Source organism: Pseudopodoces humilis, chromosome 1 (genome assembly GCF_049639895.1).
Source record: "Pseudopodoces humilis isolate 2021_Gansu_Grassland_sample_001 chromosome 1, ASM4963989v1, whole genome shotgun sequence".
Classification (NCBI taxonomy): Eukaryota; Metazoa; Chordata; class Aves; order Passeriformes; family Paridae; genus Pseudopodoces; species Pseudopodoces humilis.
The window spans coordinates 74278440-74301602 of record NC_142200.1 but is presented as its reverse complement, the minus strand read 5'-3'; the positions used below and the strand labels follow the sequence as shown (position 1 = coordinate 74301602).

General features: G+C 40.9%; 1 protein-coding gene across 3 annotated transcripts in view; it reads right to left on the bottom strand.

The window, feature by feature from the left end:
- The window catches only part of TRIO (trio Rho guanine nucleotide exchange factor), a 244543-nt gene extending 234368 nt beyond the window's left edge, over positions 1-10175 (bottom strand). For all 3 annotated transcript variants that reach the window (XM_014261572.2, XM_005533046.3, XM_014261576.2), the window contains exon 1: positions 9656-10175. In XM_014261572.2, coding sequence (XP_014117047.1) covers positions 9656-9770 — 115 coding nt within the window. In that variant the 5' untranslated portion in view covers positions 9771-10175. The remainder of the gene's footprint in view (positions 1-9655) is intronic.
- Positions 10176-23163: the final 12988 nt, after the last annotated feature.

Genomic DNA, 23163 nt, shown 5'->3' with positions numbered 1-23163 from the left:
GAAGCCCAGCTCACATGATACCCAGTCAATTAAGCAATGCACAGCACTGATTCCTTCTTTGAATTTTGCAAACTATGGCAGACTCAAGCCCATCTTTAAGTGCAGAAAACAAGTACTTAAGACACAGGAAATGTGACTTTAAGACATGTAAAAACCATAAGCTACTGCTGCAGCTGTTCCATTTCCATTCTTTTATGACATGTGACCCTATGCACAGTATCAACCAAAATGAAGTAGCTGACTAACATCAATAAAACAAATAAATAAAGACAGGGATAAAAGCTTTGAGAGTAAAGCTTTATTTAAAAAAATAACAACAATGGCTATTCAGTTTCTTTAGCAGAGAAATCATATCCTATTTTATTACTCTATAGTAAAAAACAGAAAGAGGCCTCTAAAGAAGGGATTTGGCATTTTCTTAAGTCTGATGTTCAACGTACTATGTGCTATCGTCTTCTGTGAAGAACAGGACAATCCAGGCAATTTATACTTCATTCAACATTCTTTCAGAAAGCTTCTGACAGCTTTCTACATTTTTTTCTCCGTGCTTTCAGCTGCATATATCTGGAATTCTAGGAATAGGAGAATTACAAAGGGCAAAAACACTTTGACCTTTGCCCCAAGTTTTTAGAAAAGGGTGGAGTATTTTCATGATCTCAGTAAATGGTATCATCTTTGTTCTCAATGCTGCTTAACCCAACATGCCCAGAAGTCAGTGGCATGACAAACACTTGGAAAATGAAGAACTTACTGCCTTAAGGCCAGTAGAAAATTATATCTAACGCTGTACAGCCAAGACTACACAAAGGATATGGCGAAGTCCACCATGTAACATAAGAGGTTAGCCAAGTAATATTTGGTATTTAAACACTCCATTTAATCTAATTCACTTCTTGGGATGATCCTGATGTATCCTCCCTTTATTACCTAGGACACACTTAAAGAAATGTCACCTGATTTCTTCCCAACATTTAACATCTGTTTGGGCTCTGAAAATAGTCCCCAAGACTTCAAACACTTCTGCTTTCATTAAATTTCACCAATAATATTTTTCATTGGTTGATGGCCTCAAAATTATTAACTAGCTATGTGGTCATCATAAACCTTGTTTGAATAGCCTTTGACCAAATGCCTTGACAAAGTATGCCATAAGGCTGAAGGTTTCCACAATATTACCCACAAAAATGCAGAAAATCTGTAAAAAGCCTAAAAGTTTTGGCTTTTGAATCACTCTTTTATGTAATACATGAGGTACAAACTAGACAAAAAAGTAAGTATTTACCTGATAGGTCCCTGTGAGCCCTATCTTTCTGTAGTATATTTTCCTGTTCATTTTTAGCACTTAGGAAATCTCATTTCATTATAACCCTGGATCCTCAGACTGTAACTGCTAAGCAGTCATGTACAGATCTAACCACAAAAATCACTACTGGTTGTTTACACAGCCTGCAGACACCTCAGGAATAACTATTACTGCTCATACACGCACTAAGACTACAAGAAAACATGAGTAATTAAGCTCTGGGTAGTTTCACAGATGACTAGAACGCATTGGGATTACTCACAATAGCCCTGGTTCAGCGCCTGCTGCCTAGAATACTTTCTCCAACTTTTTAACAAAGAGATTTGTCATGCAAACTCAAGTTTTTGAATCCACATGGAGTATTTAGTTTGACAGTGTATACATGCACGCATGTATCCTCATGCACAGTAGTAAAACAAACCTTCCTGAATCTCATGCTCATATCAGACATGCCAATAACATCATCCTGACTCTTGCACAGATTTGTGAGAATTATCCAAGCACACTATACTAGACTTACAGTATAAAACATAAAACAAACCCGACATATTTTGAATGCTGGAAGCCTACACTTCTCTCCCTATACTTTCCATCTTGCTTCCTCAACATCCTGGACTCTGAGAGACAAAGAAAAAATAAATAAATAAAATTCCCATCTCCCTGTAAAGATTGCTTTATTTTCCCACCATAATTATAAAACACTAATGCCTACTTCAGTTCTTCAGTAAGGTCCAGATTACAAAACATCATATTCAGAAATACCAGCAAAAGACAGTTCAGCACTGCTCAGTAGGAAAACCTGTTACATATTTGCAGTTGTTTATATTAAACAGTGCTACTGCCACTTATGCAAGGCAGTAACACGGGAGATTAAACAGATTTGACTAAATTATTTCAGAAGATTCCATCAACAGCCTTGAAAAACAACCCTGTTTTTTAAACAAATGCACAATTAGGCAATTTCAGATGACTTAGAGCAGCTATTTGGCAGTGAAACCACTGGAACAGGCTTTGTATCTTTAAAGCACAGTCTTGTCACTCAGACTGTTTTGTGAAACTTTGTGGACACAACTCATTTATGACCCTCCTCTTTGTGTATCCATACAACAACCTACTCTAGAGGCTGAAAATCAGATGCTTTAATGTACTGTAGTGTCTACTGCTAAAAGCACTTGAGTTGTTCCCTGTCATTTCAATTCCTCCTCCTCACTACTGGGTAAGTGATCTGTTTTCTCAAAACAGCAGTATCCTTCCTGAAGGAATATGACTCAGCTTTGCAGATCATCAGTATTACTTCACCAGTAGTCTACTTTTTGATTTTACCGCACCAAGAAAAATGTTAGGTTAAACAAAGATCTTTCTCCAAATCAGGCAAATTTCTTCATGAGAACAACAAATAGATACAACCATCTTAGTCATTAAATTAAAATAGCCTGCTGTGACCTTCATGGGTTTTTTTTACCTTGCAGCTTTTTTTTTTTTAAAGATTAAACTTGGTTCTTACCAACATCAAGCAGAAAAAATAATTACCCCTGTTCTCTTTAAAAGTATCACCCACTTTCCTTCAACCACCACTGCATTTCCAAAATTTCAACGTGTCTTTACTATTTTAACACTTTTGCTGACCATGAACAGTTATTTCAGTGATCTTATCTCCTTCTTCAAGATGCAGACCAAAAATCACTATGCAGTTTCACCCTATTAAACTGACCTAGCAGTCTGCACCTAAACATATTTTGGCACTAGAATCATTTTAGTTTTTCTTTTCAATTAAAAAGGAGTGGAGAAATATTAATATCTTCTCCATATATTGGGGTAAAGAAAGTCTTTACAGTCATTCTTCAGATTTTATTTACCTAGACAGTGATTTTACATGCAAAAGCTTTTGGAAGTCATGTGATATTTCAGGTTGAAATTCAAACCTGTTTCTGTTAGGTTGCTGTGGGACACATTTAACTGGAGACAAACCACTTTTATAAGAAACATTTACTACCCATCTTCTACACAGTAACTGAGGTCTGCAACTGATGAAAGCCTCAGCTGTACCAAATCTCTTCCTACTTCTGTCAGCTCCTTTCTGAGCACATCAGCACTTCATGCCAGCTCAAGTGTACTCCTTCCAAGAATGGACCCAGCTTTTTTCTCTAACTGCCCTTTACCTTCCATTCCAAATGTGCACTTAGTTTATCAACTGTCACTTATCACAGATGTTACAAGTAATTTTCTGTCCTCTCTTAGAAATATTCAGGACTTCTGCCTCCAACTGTTTCAAACACACCCTAACCTCTAATTTGATCTATCCTTGTCTATACGCAGAGAAGTTGGCTGTTTCACACTATGCCAAATTGCACAACAGCTGCTGCATTTCACACTGAAGCTCTCCATCTTCATTGTTCCAGGGAACATCAATTCAACAATACTATTTCCCAGACTAACTTCTCCATTGTAACTTCATTGCTTCTGCAGTTATTTTTCCTCTGCATATGCTCATCAGCAACTGTCAAGTTGTGGCATTGTTCTATGGTGTTTTTCAAAATATCATTTACACACACCACCCTGTTTCAGCCATCTTATTAAAATGGATACTTCTGGAATTACATCAAACCTTCACAAAAGAGCCCACTTCTTCAGCCCAGGTCAACCAGCACTAATGACAGCTATACTGCTGCAACCTTCTCATTTACTTATGCAAGTCAAAGCACAAAGTAACAGATTCTTGAAAAGTTTACACAATGTTGTAAATTTTTGCTGTGTTTATTTATTTAATACAAATCTGTCATCACTTTAAGTCACATGAAATGGACAACTTGTTTCACACTTTACATCCTTTGCAGGCTCGCAGCTTCTCAAAACACCTCAGCTCCTGACAGCCACAGGGCCAAGAACCAGTATTTGCAAGGACAGCAGGGAGCTGTCATATGAGCTACCACCAGTGCTGGCTGGCAAAACTTCACTTTTGGCTTCACCATGAGATGACTTTGGTTAGACACTTGTAACTACCCTGTAACTGCTCCAACTGTCACGCCAAGTAAGCAACCACAGCTCTGACTACCTTCTCTGTAAGTTAGCTACTACACATTGCCAGGAGATAATGCCTTCCTAAGAAGATTCACCTGCTTTATAGATAGTGTGTTCTGCTTCATGGTTTTCCGATGGAAATTTGGCTTGTTTTCCACATTTAATGCCTACCTTGAAAGCTATTTTGCCCATGAGCTAAATGATAGTGTGTTTTTATTAGTAGTATTCTTGAAAAAGCCTACTGCCTTTTAATAATATGCTTGCCTTTTCTTTACCATGTAATCTTTCCCAACCTTCTCTCCTTTCCCTCTTCCTAGAAGACTTTCTCTACTATGATAGCATTTTTAATGCTGTCTACTATATGTGGTCAGCTATCCCAGCCACTATGACACAGGACACTAATATAAAGCAAGCAAGGCAACGGTATATAAAGCAATATAATCAGGAAGAAATAAAACATAAGTCCTCTTGTAAACTTGAAATAACACACTTCTAAATGCTGGCTTCTGTCTTTTCAATATTAAGTGATGATGTTCATGAAAACTAAGCAAACAGCAAGATCATTATTTAACAGAAAAAGAAAATCAATCATGTTTTCATTACAGTCATTAACACTTCTTCTAAGGTCTCAACCATTCAAGCAACTATCAGTGTAGGTTGCTATAAGCAGACTTAGTTGAACCCAGACTGATCCAAGTCTCAAGTTACTAGCAGTTGCAGAAGTCTTCAAATGTCTACAACCACAACAAATCTCAGCATTCTGTTTTCCTAAAATACTCACATGTTCCTTTTGGTACCTAAACATACATATCAAACCAAAGTTTTAAATTCTCTTACCATTAAGTTTCCATTAAGAAACACATGCACAAGCAGGACACACTAAGTGTACAACATTAGAACCAGGTGCTATTTAAAGTTATTCTGGTTATCAGCCTGCTCTCTAACTTCACCTTAAGAGAGGTGGCACACTGAACCCTCAGCTTGGAACACCCATTTCCTCCAGACCCACATTCATCTCAGACTTCCTTCTTCTCCCAAGAAAGGACTGCTGCCACCTGTGTAGACTAGGTTTCAGATGGAAAATCCTCCAGTTTTTTGTTCTCCCATATCAAGGGATGAAGTACAATTAACAATTATATTCAGCTTTCATCTGGTAAAGCCTGAGCAGTTATTCTCCTCAATGATGAGACTTTTGTTTTTCCTTTGTTTTCCCTTTGTTTTTCCAACACCTTTGCTCCTCCAAAGGATCCCTTCCTATTGCTCATGTAAATTGTGTTCCTTCTAGGAATGTGGCAAGTGTTCACATGAACAGGTGGTGACTTACACTAATGTGTAATTTGAAAACTGTATCATTTGTCCATATATGAATGAAGTTACTGCAGTTTGTAGAGGCCACTCATTAAAAATGTATCTTACAGGAAATCACATCCACTTTCATCTCACAACTGTGAAGAGTTACCAGTTTGGTTTTTTTTTCATGAAGACTTATCAGAGTAATTTATAAAAGCACTCCCTACCGCCTTTAGCCAAGGGCTGACTAAAGTGCTTGCAAGCCTTTTTCTCTGCAACCTTTTGTGTTCACAGATTTCTCCATCATCGCAGAAGGGTAACTAAAATTACTAAAAGTTTGACCAACACGTCTTTTACTTGGATGAAAAAAGTTTTGTTCTTTATGCCTAAAAACTAAATTCACAAAATTCAAAAATATTTGGTCTTGAAAACACTGTTACAATAACATGATTTAAACTTAACAGACAGCCCTTTTGCATCCTGAAGATGTTAGCTGAATCCCCTTCCCAAAGTATTGAGGACTCAAAGCTGCAAAGATTAAACCAAAAACTACCAAACAAAACCTCTGTATGCCCTGTAAGCCATGAACTTGATGGCACTCCCTCAAATTCAACTTTGCTCATGTCAGCTGTTTTCAGACCTTTCAAACATAGACAATTTTTGGGTCAAAACTTAGAATACATTTTGAAAAGTTTTATCTTAATAACTTTTCATAAAAAAATAGATCTTGTATACTTAACACATGTACTAACACTACTCTACATAGCCACTTAGACTCTGCACTACTGGGTTTTCATATGGTAATAGTTTTTGTTTCATAACTCCAAAATACTTTACCAGTCCTTTCAAATCACACCAGTGCACTTTTTAATTAAAAAAAAGGGATGTTTGTCTATACATTTATAGTCAAAAATATATCCTTCTGTCAGTTTACACAGTCATTTCTAATCTCCAACTTAAATATACGACAGAAAGGCACTTCCTACAACCACTGTGTTTTCTCCTTCAAAATGTAAACACTTTGCCTGGCACTCAACTCTGCTTCTTTTACTACTAATCCTGCCACAAAGGTGATAGACCTAACAAGATACTCTTTTCTTTTTATCTTCAAATAATGAGATTTAGATACCAAATATGTAACAGAAAGTAAACTGCCTCAATTTCTCCCAATTCCAATAAAGGGACTCCTCATTTACATTCAAGACACACAGTCTTTATGCATTCCTACTACCACCACCTCACTTCCAGTTCAGCTGCTTTCCTCACATTTCAACTGCAACTTTATTTTCCCAACAACTCAAGAGTGAGTTTACATTTACATAACCAAAGTGAAAATTGGAAATGCTCACATTTCAAGTGATGTGAACCTAGCTGTTGTTCAATATCCTAACAAAATCTTCCAAATACTGAAACTCCATTCTACAGGCTACTTTAATTCTGTTTCAAGCTTAGTCTTACAAAAGGACAGGAGGCAAGCCAATAACCCCACTTGGCAGCTCAACTGACCAATTTAACCAACCCAAGATTAGAACCGATTGTTTAAGCAAGCTTTTTGTTGTTGTTTTTTTTTTTCCTCCTGGAAAACATTGCAACATTTTTACTAATTTTCTCTTTTAAGTAACGGCTACAGCTTTGCTAAAACTCTCTGCAAGTGACAGGAAAAAGGAAGCATTTGTCATTGTAAATTCTGTAAAGAGAAAAATATTTTGTCTGCTCCTAAGTGCACCAAACAAAGTTTTTTCCTTGTTCACTGATCGCTGCGTCCATTGTGTTTCACTGAAAAAAAATGTGCCTGCTGTTCAAACAAAGGGAAGCACCGGAGATCTCTTAATAGACCCTCTCCTAATAGAAGAGTGGATCATGTACAGAGGCGGAATTCAAAGAGCTCTTCTCAATGCCAAACACCCACAACAGATGCCAGAACATTTTCCAGTGTATGTTAGAGCCCAGGCTGAACCACATAACCTCCACATGTAAATACGGAAATGAGAATGCCAGTTGTTAAATATGCTCTAAGAGTTTTTTGATAAGCATGTCCTTCTACTGCTTTAAGATTTTCAGTTACTGCAAAATTGAGCTCAGTGCAACTTCCCTGTTATCAGAAGTTATCAGCATCAGAAGTCATCACTGCACCACTTACGAGCTTACCAGCTGTAGCATCCTTCAACCCACACATAAATGTAAAAGTTGATTATTAATACAGCTGGCAGGGTCTTCCAAAACTGCAAGATTACTACACAAGCACGCATTTGTAACTACACTAGACAGACTACTGTGTGTCAGCCTACTGTTCTAATCTGGCATTTTGCTTTCATCGGGATTTTTTTTTCCTGGGAACGATAAAGCTCAGTCCTTCTTCCACGATGAAACCCACCAAGGCCAGCATCCTGACAAGGAGTTTCACACTCAATGGATGTCATGTGAACCAGGCTGTCTCGGGAACATCCAGTCCTCCGGAGGGGACACAGCCCCCTGTTCGGACCCTCTATCCACGCAAATGCAGCTCCCAGCCCTGCTTCAGGGATGCCTGCTATAAATCACACCTCCTCCTTCACCCCCATGAAACCAAACACACTGAAGAGCAGCACCGACCGCAAGTAGCACTGATTACGCCGTTTCCCACTTCCCTCGCGGACTTTCCTTAAAAACCCAATGAACACAGCTTTTACTACTATTATTACTACTGCCATCATTATTTTTTACACACGAAATCGGCCAACCCCCTCATCTTTCGAGCGGTGAGTCTGCATTTTCCTTGCTCGCCGCTCCTTTTTAGGCATCCAAAATGAGCAAGTGCCCAGCCCAGCCCGGCCGCCCCGCCCGAAGCCATGGCCGGGGGGTGCCCTGGGGGGCTCGGAGCGGCCGGCGGGGAGGAGCCGCCGCGCTCGGGGGAGGGCAGCCGGCACCGGGGGGAGGCTCTGTCCCCGCCGCCGCCCAGGCTGTCGGCGGGGCTCCGTCCCCGCCGCCGGCGGTCCGTGCGGCTCGGGCAGTCCTGGCTTCCCCGCCGCTATCTCCCGGGGGACAGCGTCTCGGAGACGGGCGCAGCCGCCCTCTCCGCCTGGTTGCGTGCCGAGAGTAAACACCGAGGGAGAAGGCAGCCTCCATTTTTTTTCATCCCGGCAGCCTGTCAACAGGCTCCCCCCCTTCCCGTCCCGATCCTCCGCGCCGAGCCCGGCTTCCCAGCCCGGCAGCGCCCGAGAGCCGCTGCTGCCCCGCCTCAGGAGAGGCAGTGACACCCCCTTAACATGGTCTTCGCTTTTTGTCTGCCTCTTTCTCTGCTCCTTAGAACATCCACTTTCCATGCCACTTCTCCCATTCCTGGCCTGTGCCGCCACCCAGCAGCACAGCACCGGAGAAGCGCTGCCTTTTATAGCGGTGTCATCCTTGCCTGCTCGCCGGCCTCCCCGGGGGCCCCGGCCGGTGCAACCAGCTCCCCGCAGCCCTGCGGCTCCGCTCACCCTTCCCGCCCCTCCGGCACCCTGGGCTTCCCAGATCGAAGCGGCTCCTCCGCCCCCCTCCCGCCCCGCAACCCCCGGCGGGACATTTTCGGGGACCCGGGTCCGCCTGGCGCGGGGTGGTGCCGCCCGGCCCCGGTGACGCGCCCGCTACCGGGCCGGCATGGGAGGCAGAATCGCACCTGTCACCGGCGACACCGCCCCGGGGCGGCAGCAGCCCCGCACCCTCCCGGTCGGGCCGTGCAGCCGCCGCCCCCGTTTTCACGCCTCGGTTCTGCCGGCGAGGGTGGCGTCCCGCCCGCGAGTTGCTGTGCCTAAGCCCCGCTGTCCCCGGCACGGGACGGGAGGGCCCGACTCCCTTCCCCGCCGCCTCCCCGCGGAACGGACGGGCAGTGCCGAGGCGGCCCCGGCAGCGAGAGGCGGGCGAGCCTTCCCCGAGGCCACATGACAAAGCCGGCTGCCCTCGCCTCCTTTCCCGGCTCCAGGGGGAAGACATCGCTTCCCCAGGGCCACCTTTCGCCTCTACCTCCAGCCGCGGTCTCGCCGCCGGCCCTTCCTCCCCGTTCCCTCAGGACAAGACAGAACTCACCGGATCGAAAGAACGCCGCGATGTCCGCCGAGTCCTTGGCCGCCTCCTCGGCCCCTTCCCCCGCGCCGCTGCCGGCCGTGGTGGCGGCGGAGGTGGCGGTAGCGGCGCTGCTCATGGCTGCTGCTGCTGCTGCTGCGTGTGCCGGGAGAGACCCGCCGCCGACCCCGCCGCCCCCTCCGCGGATCCCGGCTTCACCTCCGGGCGGGAGCGGCCGTCAGGGCGGCAGCCGGAGCGGGCGAGCGATGCGGGGCGGCGGCGGGCGGCCGCAGCGAGCGCAGGGACATGAAGGTATGTGCGGAATGGCAGCTCCGGGAGCGCCCACCCCCCGCAGCCACCTAGGAGGCGGCGTGTGCATGCAGGGAGTCCAGGCGGGCGGGCGGGCGGCAGCCGGAGTGCAGACAATCGCGGGAGGAGGAGGAGGAGAAGGAGGAGGAGGAGGGCGACGACGACGACGGCATGGGAAGGGCCAGCGATCCGCGCAGCGAGCAGCCGGTGGGCGGAGAAAAAAGGCACGTTTCCAGCCTCTTTTTTTTTTTTTTTTTCCTTTTTCCCAATATATATATATGTATATATATATATGTATATATATATTTTTTTTTTTAAGAAGGAGCGAGGAGCGATCCGGAGGAGCAGCAGCTGCCCTAGCCACCGCGGTGCCAGCGGTCGCAGCAACTGCCGTTCTCCATCTTGACTGGGAGGAGGAGGAGGAGAGTGGGAAGGGGGAGTCGGGAAAGGAAGCGAGTCCCCGCCCGAGGAACAAGGGCGGTGGAGCCGAGAGTGGGGGGAGCTCGGGAGTCTCCGGCTGCGTCCGGCAGCGGTCGGGATGGGGCGGGGCTGGGCGCGGGACGTCAGCGCTGCCGGCCGGGCCTGCACCCCCCGGGTGGGCCGCGGCGGCCGGGGCTGCCCGGCGGCTCCTGGAGGCGCGACTGCCCGCTGGGAGCTGTGGGCTTGTTCTTCGGGATTGGGGTTTCTTTTTGTTTAGTTGGGGGATTTTTTAGGTGCTTCCGGATGGCTTTCGCCCTTCTGCCAGCTCGCCGGTGTGCGGAGGTCGGAGTGGAGGTCCAAAAAAAAAAAAAACCAAACAAAATCCAGTCCGTCCGCCCCAGGAGCGTGGGAAGCGGTGCGTGCTCCTGCCTGCCGCTCCCCGGGCGCCAGGGACCGCCAGCCTCCGAGGGGCCGTGCTCGGGAGAGACCCACTGCCCGAGGTCGGAAGGAGCCGGCTTACCTCTGGAAGGCACAGGGGAAAAGGGCTGCGCAGATTTCTTAAAAGGGTGTCTTTAAAAGGCTTCCGTTACATTGCTGTCTGTATTGTGGATGCTTTCTCTTCTGTGATCACGGGGACACTTCAAAAGATTTTTTTATGCTATGGACCGGTTGAATTAATATCAACAAAGCAAACGGCTCACGATGGGGAAGTTATGATGTGTCCCACCACCGTCCTGCTTCTCATGTTAAGGCAGTATAAGTTTGCTTCCAGGTAAGGTTGAGGAGAGGATGTTAGAGTAGGAATCTTAATAGTTGCAGAGATTGATGAATCTGAGAAACACATCTCAAATGCTTGTGGTAAATAATAATTTGTTAGCACACTTGAAATGCAGAAGTACAGCTTCAGGAATTGAACTCCTGAACCTTTGGTAAGTGTTAAAAGGAAGGTAAGTTCAAGAGAAATTGGTTTTGTAGAATCATAGAATATCCCGAGTTGAAAGTGACTCACTAGGATCCTACACTGGACTACCCTGAGAATCCCACATGTGCCTAAGAGCCTTGTCCAAATACTTTTTCAACTCCAATAGGCTGTGGGCTATGACCACTTCCCTGGGGAGCCTGCTCCAGTGCCCAACCAGCCTCTGGGAGAAGAACCTTTTCCAAAAGCTCAGCCTAAACCTCTCCTGGCACAGCTTCATGTCCTTCCGTTGGATCCTGAGGGAATCCTGACGGGTTCTGTTAGTTTATCAGTCAGATGAGGAAGTCATCTGCAAGGTTCCCAAGGTTTGTGTTTAGATAAAGTTGTATAGCTTGATGAAAAAGTTTTTGTGCAATCATGCCTGCCCTGATTTCTCTTAGAGAGAAAAGATTTGTTAGACTGAAAAGTTTTTTTTTTAATGTTTTTCTTTTGGACAGCAGGCACTGGAAAGAGTTTCAAATTAGCATCCCACTGGCAGAAGTGGTTGCAACATGAATTTCTTTCTAACTTGCACTATCCACTGAGCAAAAAACATGAATGGGACAAATGCTGCTGTTCCCTAGCAAGCAGTGAGTTGACCTAGGGATAGGAATAGGATATTGTATATCTGCCCAGGAAAAAAAAAAAAAGACCTGTGTAAGAATATGAGAAAATTGAGTAAGTGTATGGAAAGTGTTAAATATTATGAGTGCAGAAAAGAATAGGAACTAATCATTCCAGCTTTCAGTGGCTAGAGAGAAAGAAGGGCTTGAAAATTTGAAAAAAGACTTCAATATGCTGTGCAACTCTGGAAAAAGCTTTAGAAGGTTTTTCATCAGTTGTTGAACACACTGACTTTCCGTTTCCAGCTAGTTGCTCATCCAGTGCACTGCACAAATTGTAAGTGGGCGCTAAAAAGGCAAGATTAATTTGAACACTTGAAGGCTGTATGACTCAAGTTTGTCCCTTCCTCTGTCCCCTCCATCTGCTGAATTGCAAGAGATGCTGGGTTTGCTTTTTTCTTAGCACATGGATGCCCTGAGCCATGTCCCCAACTAGAGGAGCCTTTCATCACTGTGAAAGTGATTAAGAAGACTAGTTGTAATTTTGAGTTCTTCATCAGCAACAAAAGTGGCCCTTACAGAACATCCTTCAAGAGCCAAAAATGCTCATATCCTTTGCACGATTCATAAGGATTATAGCAATACATAGGATTCATGCTAATGTTCAGGATGCTGAATATTTACTGAAGGGTAAGTTAAAAGAAAAAGACAAAGATAGGAAAACGACATTATGACAAAGTTACTTAATACTCTAATAAAACAAGGATTTAATTCACAGTTATGCACCTTAGTTATCAAATACCAGATTTAATATTTTGACATTAGGAAATTAAGTTTCTTAGTCTGGTTCTTCTTGATAATTTTAGGCTTCAAACAAAAACAAACCAGGTATGAATTGTCTATATGGAGAATGTCCCACGTTGGAAATTTGTGTGAATTTGAAAGCCTGTCATTAGGGAATAGCCATATTCTCCTCATCTCTTACACTACTTATCTTAGTTTTTGTCAGCCTACAAGTATTTTTGCATCAATTGCAATTGAAAATGCAGGGATGGAAAAATACTCATGGTGTAAAAGATACTGTAGCACTAATGTGAAATATCAATAATGTTAACGCACACATTCAAGTTAATTTCAGATTGTATACTAGCAGTTTTAAACATTATTGATGTTCAAGTTCTGTGCTTAATTTCTGTATTTTATATATGCATATGAGGCATTTAATTTTATATAAGCACATTTTTCAAAAATATTTATACCCCAATAAAATAAATGCCCAAAGAGAAGTGTTGTTTCATTTGAATGCCCTTTGTTTTTACATGAGTTGTGTCTAACTGTGATTGAATGGTCACTCCAAAATCAGTATGCCAAACACAAAAAAACTTCATTCCTGTCAAAGAGGTGTCTTGTGAGGGAAGAAGCCTGCCCAGAGCCTAGCCTTGTGTATCCAGGCTGAAAAGTGTCACATGTCACTTCATGTTTCATCCCTACAGGAATTTGTGGACTTCTTGAGTTCTTTTCCTGCAGTATTTGCTGCCCACTTGATCAATAAAACAAAGAACAAAGAATCCCCCATTTCTATAGGACGTTAATGAAAGCAGGGCAAGCTTGATTTAAAAATCACTAATACTTACAAGCTTTTAGGAGAAGTAAATTAGAAACTCATTAGTTTGGACAAACTAGAAGACAGGAGGTGGTATTGACATGGGGCCATGAATCAGAATTGTCTTCCTGCTTAGAAAAAGTAATGGAAAAAGAGACTTCAATTATGAAAAAAATAGCCCAAAAATGTACAACTACAAAACCTACCCAACAACTAGATTTTTACAATGGAGTTCTCTTCTTGTAGCTATTTCACAAGCTTCACTATTCATTTTGTGCACAAGAACACAGAACATAAAGGATAATGTGGGGACACTGTAAGGGAAAATGCACATGGACTTCAGACCAGCCAGCCTCTAAGAACTGTTTCTTGCATCACTTATTTTTCTGCAGCATGTTTTTGGGGGACTCAAATCTGTAAAACAAGTTATAAACATGGTAAGAAATAGAGAAGGCCATATCAGGTGCTACTGTGCTTTTAAGATGATAAGGCTTCTTTCAAGTTTGCAGCAGTTAAGGAAAGCAATCAAGAGTTATTAATGTGCACCACCTTGGAATCTGGTTTCTGATCTAAATGGTGCTTGTGTTATAGCAGCATTTGTCAATTTCAAATTATTCTCAGAGCACATGGTCTATCTCTTCTATCTGTAGACAGGCACTGAGGCATTTTCCAGCTGTTATCATTATTATTGCCCTCTTTTCCACAGAAGCATCCAAGTCTTTTTAAAAAGTTGTCTTGAACAATATTGAGCTTATGTGCTCTACTTCCTTATCCTATAAAATGAAGTTCTTGTTTCATTGTATGAGTTTTGGCAGCTTTTGGAAATTTGTTTATTCATAATTTTTTCTATTTTTTTTTTTTTAGAAGATAATGTACCTATCATCAATGTAATGTATTGTTGGTCTAATTGGAAATATTTTCTCCATATTTTCCCTGGTACAAATTGACATGTACAAGCTTGAGAAGTGAGCCCATGGTAATCTCATGCGTTTTAAGAAGACCAAGTACAAGGTGCTGCTGGTCAGTACCAATACAGGCTGGGGGATAAACAGATCCAGAGCAGCCCTGCTGAGAAGAACTTGGAGGTGTGGGAGAGGCTGGACATGACCCAACCATGTGCACTCACAGCCCAGAACCAAACATGTTCTGGGCTGCATCCAAAGCAGGGTGGGCAGCAAGGGAGAGAAGGAACTCTGCTCTGGTGAGACCTCACCTGCAGTGCTGCATCCAGCTCTGGGGTCCCAACACGGGAAGGACATGTCCTATTGGAGCAAGTCCACAGGAGGGACATGAAGATGAGGATGCAGCACCTCTCCTATGAGAAAAGGCTGAGAGAATTGTGTTTGTTCAGCCTGGAAAAGAAAAGGCTTCGCATAAACTAAAAGAGGCCTTCCAATACCTGAAAGAAGCCTACAAGAAAGATGGAGAGAGACTCTTTACAGGAGCACAGAGTGACAGGACAAAGGGGAATGGTTTCATACTTCAACAAGAATAGAATTAGATTAGCTATGAGAAAGGAATCCTTTACTGTAAGGATGGTGAGGCACTGGAGAACTGGTTGCCCATGGAAGTGGAGGATGCCCCTTCCCTGGAAATGTTTACAGTCAGCTTGGTGGAGCTCTAAGCATCATAGTCTAATGGAAGGTGTCCCTATCCATGGTAGGGGATTGGAACTTTAAGGTTCCTTTCAACCCAAACCAATCTATGATTCTGTGATTCTTACATTTCCTTATAATCTTAAAGTAGCGCTGCCAAGCCTCGCCTCACAAGGTGAGGGCTAGCATTTCACAAACACTCTGAGCACCTATAAGGAGAGGTTTAGTACACCTAAGTCAAAAAAACGTAAAGGGACAGTATTTGATGATAACTATGAATAAATTTTTACTACTTATGTGCCCGTAACTGCCAAATCTTAAAGAATTGAGCAGGTTTTTAAGAGCCTACAGACCAAGATGTGTGTTTTTACATGTCGTTTACCAAAAATACTAACCATCCTGACTTTATTTATAACCAAACTGTTTCTTTAAAATTCTCACTATTTCAATGATGTGCTATCTCTATAAAAATCCAGTTCTGCTATGTGGCATGTACTGACTTGTCAATGTCAAGGACACTTACATGTAGAAATAATACCATACGTCTGATGTTCTATAGACTATTGGTGGTGTATACTCCATCTGTTCACTAACTTTACCCTAACAAAATGCTTGTTCTACTGTTTATGCTTAAGCATGCATAATTCCACAGTATTGTGTAATTGATGGTGGCTGAACCATTCAACTGAATCTCAGACAGGTCATCCCATTGCTTCTTCTACCCAGGTTTTCAGAAATGCTAGTTCTCTCCATCAGGAAGTATGCATACATGTAGATGTACACACACATGTACGCCCTAATTTCAGATTTTCTATCACTGTCATTAACATTGGCTATCATACTGGACTTTCAAAGAGTACTTTCCAGGCAGAAATGAGTGCAGTGCTTTAGAGGCTTTCTGAAATAATATAACTTAGTGTGCCCTGGTTGAAAGCAAGGTGCACATGCATTACAAGATCACAGCCTAGAAGGAATAAATCCAGCAATCCTAACAATAGAACAACATGTGCTAAAGCCTCTATGGGTGATTAATTCCTTTTTTTTTTTTTTCAATCAATTGTTCACCAGGTGGCATGACCTCTTATTCTGCTTTTAAAAGACTTTCCTTTAGACATTCTGCAGTGTGGTACTCACTCAAAAATAACATAGATCAAATTACATATTCTTGGTCATTTTACTTTGTCATCTCTGAATTTTTGAAGACTAGGTTTTGATAAGGGTATGGTTCCAAGTAACTAAAGAAGAGGAATGTGATTTTATTTTCCCTGGGTAAGGAGACTGGTGACAAGTTGACTTCATCTTAATTGAAGAGTCGTTGAATCCATCTTCTCCATCTTTCTTTAGCTTTAAGAGCATTTCAGGAAAAAACTCAATAGAAAAATTCAGCATTTTCTTTTTATTGTTGATCTTCACCTTCTAATGTCTCACATGTTAATCCACTCTAAAGTTTTGTCAGTTTAAGTTAAATTTGGCTCCAGCAATCCAGATCCACTGATACAATGAAGAGTTAGCATGACTAGCTTCAAAGCAAAAGCTGTAACAAAGTTTTTCATTATACTCCAGAAAGTGTAAAGAGCTTAATGTTGTATATATTTCCTTCCTAGACTTCCAGATTCTTGCTTCCTTGGTTTCAGCTCTTTAAACTAAGTATCTGAATGGTACAGCCTCTACTCAGGGGATTGTGCCATGTCACATTATTCCCGCTGTTCTAAATGTACCATACTGCCAAAGTCCTCCGAGTACAAACCACATTAAGCCCCAAAAGAAAGCTTCTATATCATGCCTCGCATCCTCCATGGATCTGCCCATTTCTTGCTCCTGTTCAGGGGATGTAATAGAGTGAAAGATTGCCAACAGCAAGGTGGGCACCTATTACGCTTATGTTTCAACAATTATGCTATCAATAATACATGTGTGTATGATTACTACTGGAGAATATTCAAGCTGGAGGATGTTTTATGCATTGAAGGCATCAGTGGTACCTTATTTGATCATGATATACAGACAACTTGTGCCAGCAGTCTCTGCCCTTCATGCCAAAAAAGCATTAGCATGTCCACAGGAAAAAATATGTACAGAAAAAATGTACCGTATGTATCTTTAAACAAAGACCACTGTTTTGTATCATCATGATGGAAACTCAGAAAAATAGGTCACCAATTAAGCTAAGCTATTACACCAGTGATTGCTAATAGATCAGCAGACAGCCTTACATTACGTTGCTTATTTTTACCAAGTGTTTGATTTATGAGAAATCTCTTCACTTAGTATCAAAGCAGTGTTAAGTCCAGTTGACAATTACCCTTCCGCCTTAACAGTAATCATCTGTTAATTGTACTGGCTTGCCTACAATTATTTGTCAAAATAGTGTTCAGGAATTGGCATAAGGCAGCACAAAGAGCCATATGTAAATCAGAATGTTTTAATTTATGAGCCTAAACAAAGTGAAAAGTCAATCAAAAGTGAAGCTTAAAACAAATGGCACCCTGTTTAAAGACTTATCTCCCAGACAAATCAGTTCTGCTTGTTTATGCATGTGACTTCATCTGTAAGCTGACGTAGAGTTGCCCAGTTTGGAAAGCATCTTGAATGCCTATGTCTGTATCACTTCTGTCAATTAGTATCTTGCAAGTGGGATTGAAGAAATTTGAGTAATTGCTTATGCAACAAACAAACCAGAAATGTATAGTTTCTTTTAAATACACAAAACTGAATTGCAGTTTGAGTCACTTAAAAATGACAATATAAAAAAATATTTACAATTCTTTTGCATCCAGTTCTAGGGAGCCAGCTTTACAGCAATCCATGTAATTCATAAGTTTGTTGTTTTTATACAATTAAAGTCTTCATAGGTTGATGATTCCTCAAGAATGTGTTCAATCCTTGCTGACTTTTTGCTTTGAAAGAGTTTTTTAGCCAGATGTTATTTACAATCGAACCTTGAGTTTTCCAGGTTCACATGAGAGCTAACTAAAGAGATACTTCCAAATGAGACAGGATTTTCAGTGAGGGTACTACTAAAGGCTGTTCTGCTGCAGTGGATCTAGACTGCATGAGTTCCCAAAATTATCCCCCAGGTTTGGTTTTTTTTGCTTGGAAAAAACAGATTTGATCAGAAAAAAGGTTTCCAAATTCCCAAGGAGACTTCTTGAAACCCATGGCATGTTTCCCCCTTCACAATCTCCTGCTGCAAGAGGTAATCTCAGTTATCAAAGCTACATTTTACAAACATGTTTATTTATCTCTAGTATACACATTTATAATGATTTCTCCTTGACCTTGGTTTTATCAAGTCATTGTCTCCAGTTTGGTCTTTTTATTATATACTTTCTGCAGATATTTCACTACTGCCTGTGGTCTCTATACATAATATGTGATTTATTCTGATCAGTGAATCAGAGGTTCATCTTAGGGAGCTCAGATTCTAGGTGAGCATTTGTCACTCCTTAGTACCAATTGTCCAACATTGTCATCCTAGCAACAGATGTTATTCCTGACATTGCTCACTCTTGAATTTTGTGATGGTGCACAATCATGAATCACCAGCCTTCTTCCAGGAGTTGCTGCCATGGGAAAGAACTGAACAATGTGGAACAAAGTTTCCTAGTGTTTCCTTTGCTCATAATCAGGAAGTTAAATTCCTTGCCACGCCTGGGAAGCCATTTGGCTTTCAGCAGCAAAAGAGCAGCAGCTGCAGCATTGCTCTATGGATAGAGGGCAGCAAATAAACTAGTTCTATTTTTTTCTATACTCTCCAATTTTTCAATTGTAAGACAAGTCCTCTTTTATTTCCCTTCATCCTACTTTTCCCCATCGTACTGGTTAGCTAATTGAGCAAAAAGCAACTGTTGCCTGCATTTCACTCCATGTGCTTGCTTTCTCCTCTTTTCTATTTAGCAGCTGATTTCACAGGCTGTCCATTTTCTATATTTAATTGAATAGAGTACTTGGAGTGGAAGCTTTGGGCACAACAGTGGTAAATTTTTGATATTGACCCTGAAAGGTATCCTGCACATACTGTTATTGGCATGTTAACCCCAGCTGGAGCCAGCTGCTTCATCAGATGTTCAGCCATTGGGAGACCATTGAGGACTCACAGAGTCACTTGGTGTTCCACATTCCCTCCAGGGTCTCAGCTGCTGTTTCTAAAGACAGAAATGCAGAAGGACTTCAGCTTCCAAGCGTTTCTAGTTTGTATCCCCTTTGCCAATACTTATACACAAGACTGAACACATCATCTGTGCATGCTTTCATTCTGGAATAAAGGGCTGTTTGGTTTGTACACGAAGCAAGTTTACAGATCATGTGCTCAGCATGGCTTATGTTGTACCCTTACCTCTCAATCCTCACAGAGGAGGAGCAGATAATGTGGGCTAGGAGCTGTATTCAGTTGGCAGGACTCCCAGGAAATGCCTACAAACTTCTGTATCTTAGCATAATTTTAGGACGCAAGCTATTTTTGCATTTTCTAAAATGATTCTGTCCCTTTTGTTCCAATTAATAACCCAAAAATAATACCTTTACAGGTAGAAAACTATATCCAGCTGTCATTTTTATTAGTGTATAGATTTGACGTTTCACCAGTGGCCTAATTCATATCAATCAGAGGTGGGTAATGACTTTTTGACAGTAAATCTCTAGCAATAGTGCAGTCAGATCAGAAGCATGTGGGATGCCATAGAAACCTATTTGAGATCATTTGATAAACAAATGTTTAAAGTTTTAATTTAAGTGCTAAAATTTAAATTATCAATACTTCTTAGTGAAATATTTCATATTAGGTCTCAGGAAATACTGAGTTAAAATTTTGCTTTTCTAATGATGTGCCTAATTTTCTTTCCTATCTACTGCTTTCACCTAACAGAAGTATTTCTTGCATGACACCCACCAATTCTATTATCTCAGGTGTTCCCCTAGACTTAAACTGTTGTCCAATGGATTGGGAAATTTGCACAACTTTTAAGATGGTTTTGGTTTGTAATGGCTGCAAGGGTTTTACAGAAGGGACTTCCATAGGAACTATAGCAGGTAGCACAGCTCATGTGACACCTTGTCTTTGCAGCATACAGTGAAGATTAGGACCAGATTTTGTTCTCTAGCCAAATATGGAATTTAAGCATCTTCATTGCACTATGGAGATTGCATGACAAACAACCACTTCATTACAAAACTATCTTTCCCTTGACTGGGTATATTTCAGCTACATGTTGCTTCAAGCTCTCTCTGTTCATTTGGAACATTCTTCATAAACTTTGGTGGCTGTGCTGAGCCATGAATGATTACCATTGCTATCCCAAACAGCCCTTACATTCTGTTAGGAAAAAAATTCTTTTTGAACTTATTGAAATACATACTGCATTTAGTCACTTATCTTGCATTCCATTTGTGTCTGTTGATGGAATTTGATTACTTTGAATTGTTGTCTATTTCTACTGCTGTTTTCCAGGACTAACTTCTAAGCTTCTGTAATAATTAAATGTTAGGCCTAACAACAATGTGGTATAAAAAGCATTGTTATGTTACAAGAGAGGAGCCAATCCAGTCAGCTGTCTTGTAGGTAGAATTAATTTTATTAAAGCTTTAGTTCACAGACAACTAATAATTTCTGAGTTAACTGCCCCTTTTAGTAGTGTGAATATCAAAAGATAGCGCATGGGTCTGACAAATCTATCATTCAAAAAAATATTTTCTTTGTTATGAATGAAGATAATGTTAGCCTGTAGGAATCTACAATCTTAGAAATGCAAGAATATAGGTTTGCAAGATCTTTACAAGAAGATTTACTGTGATCCAACTTTGACCAGCAAGTGTCACTTGGAGACTAACTAGAACCCAGATGAACTTTTATGATAAAATCACAGTGCAGTATACTTTAGATACACTACTCAATAATTCCTTTACTTCTAAGTCAATGGCTTAACTTTTGTCATATTTCATAACATGCAAGGAAGTAAGCATGTGTCTTTCTCCTTCTGAGGTGAAAAAAAGGTGCATCAAATCATTTCATTCTATACTAACAACTACTACGTGGATTATAATTTCTCTCATCTCTCAACTTCTACGCTTCACCATGGGTTGCATTTTTCACTGTGATATCTTGTGCTGTATTTGACAAAAGTAGCTGCTATTAGAGAACTATTCGGTTCTAGAAATTATACATTACATTTAAAGATGGAAATACTTATAATGGCACTTCAATATATCTGGTTTTTTAATGGGCTTCCCCTAATTATGATATCAAGACTAACAATGAAGCATTCAAAGTAATTTCCTATATTTGTTAATGAAGATTTGTATACAAGGAGTTTTTAAAAAGCACATTCCTTAGTTTTTTAGGGAAGTCAGAGCAATCTAGCCTTTGTTCCCTTTATATCAGTTTTTCAGTACTAGCTTTGAGCCATCAGTTCTCTTGAACTGTGATTGCTTTGGCAGGACTAAAATCTAGTTTTCTCTTTTCATATATGATGAAATGAATTAACTCCTTCATCATTCATCCATGAGACATATCTGTTCATTGTAGTACAATTAGAAACATTATTTTTTTGCATTGATTCATCAGCAGTATTTTTGTTTCTAAATGATGTTCAGAAAATAGTTATATCCTAAATATTATTATTTTCTTGTATCTAAGAATATTAATATTTCAGTGCATCTGGGACTAATATCTTCACATATCATAAGCTTTTTACATTATATTAGACCACATAATAAAGTATCTTGTGATAAAAATGAATATTGCAAACATCCCAAAGAAGGAAATTTTGCTTTTATTAATACTGAGGCTTTGTGAACAAGGCAAATCAGAGCACTATGAACAGACAAAACAAAACTACTCCCAGAAGTGTTGCCAGTGGATGACTGTGGTGGCAGCTGAAACTGAGGACCATCAGCAAGGATGCAGAACTGCCTCAGAAGGTTGTTGGAAGGCTTTTCATAACATACTTACTGAGACAGTTTAAGAAGTGGATGGGAAAAGATGTAGGGAGAAAGGGTACTTTGAAGTGCTGGGATGAATATGCAACTAACTGATATCCATGCTTTCTATAGAATGTATAGTTATAAATGATGGAATTGTCTGTGCTTTGTCCATGACTGATGACTTTCATGTGAAATTGTGAGTAGTAATTTAAAATGGAAGGTAGATTTAAGGCACAAGACATGTGCCTTAAAAAGAAAATGCTGATGTAAAGTGTTGTCTCATCTTGTTTCAGGGTGCAGGAGAGGTCAAATGCTACACAGAAACAAAATAATAGTTTTACAAAATAATAGTTTCATTCCGGTGTTTTACTGCAACCATAAACCCTAAACCACAAATATTGCTATCCTTTAACATATATATGCATTTGTTACTATTGTGTCTGCATGTGATAAAAGTTAATTGAAAACTAAGTAGGAAAAGGTGGTATCTTTGATCAGGTGAGCTGGTACAACTGGAAAAGCCAGGCAAGGTTTTAGACACATGCATTCCTCAAACCAGCTGAACCTAGCTGGTTTTGCTAGCAGAGTAGCTAGCTTTTTGCTAGCAAGAGTCGTTGGCTTAAAAAGACTTTCTTCTCATTAGAACTTGACTTTCTCTCATGTATTTAGAAAACCATGGCTACAAAAATATTATGCAGTCCATAAGTTCTTTCTTGTGATTGGTTTGAACATACTGTTTTTAAATATATTATTTTTTTCCCCTTTAGTGTTACAGAAGATTGTAGAGGTATGAGTCCTTCTTACTCTCCCCATGCCATTTACCACAATAAACTTTGACCATGGTTGCAGTTATCATTCTCTGTATATTAAATGATCTTAAATTTTCACATGCATTCCTACATATGCAGTATTAAACTGTGATTTGTGGTCAATCTACCTAAAAAGTTCATGTAACAGAAATACTTATTGCCAATTTATAATATCCTTATCTGCACAAAAATGGGGATTTATTACATTCAGCTTGGTGAAGAACTGTTTTAATTTTTCGTAAGTTCAGTTTTTGATGATTTTTTTTTTTTAGTTCTCATATAATACCATCAAAGTAAGAAACCATATAAATAAATAAAACAATTAAAAGAACTAATTTAATTAGAAGTATGGACATA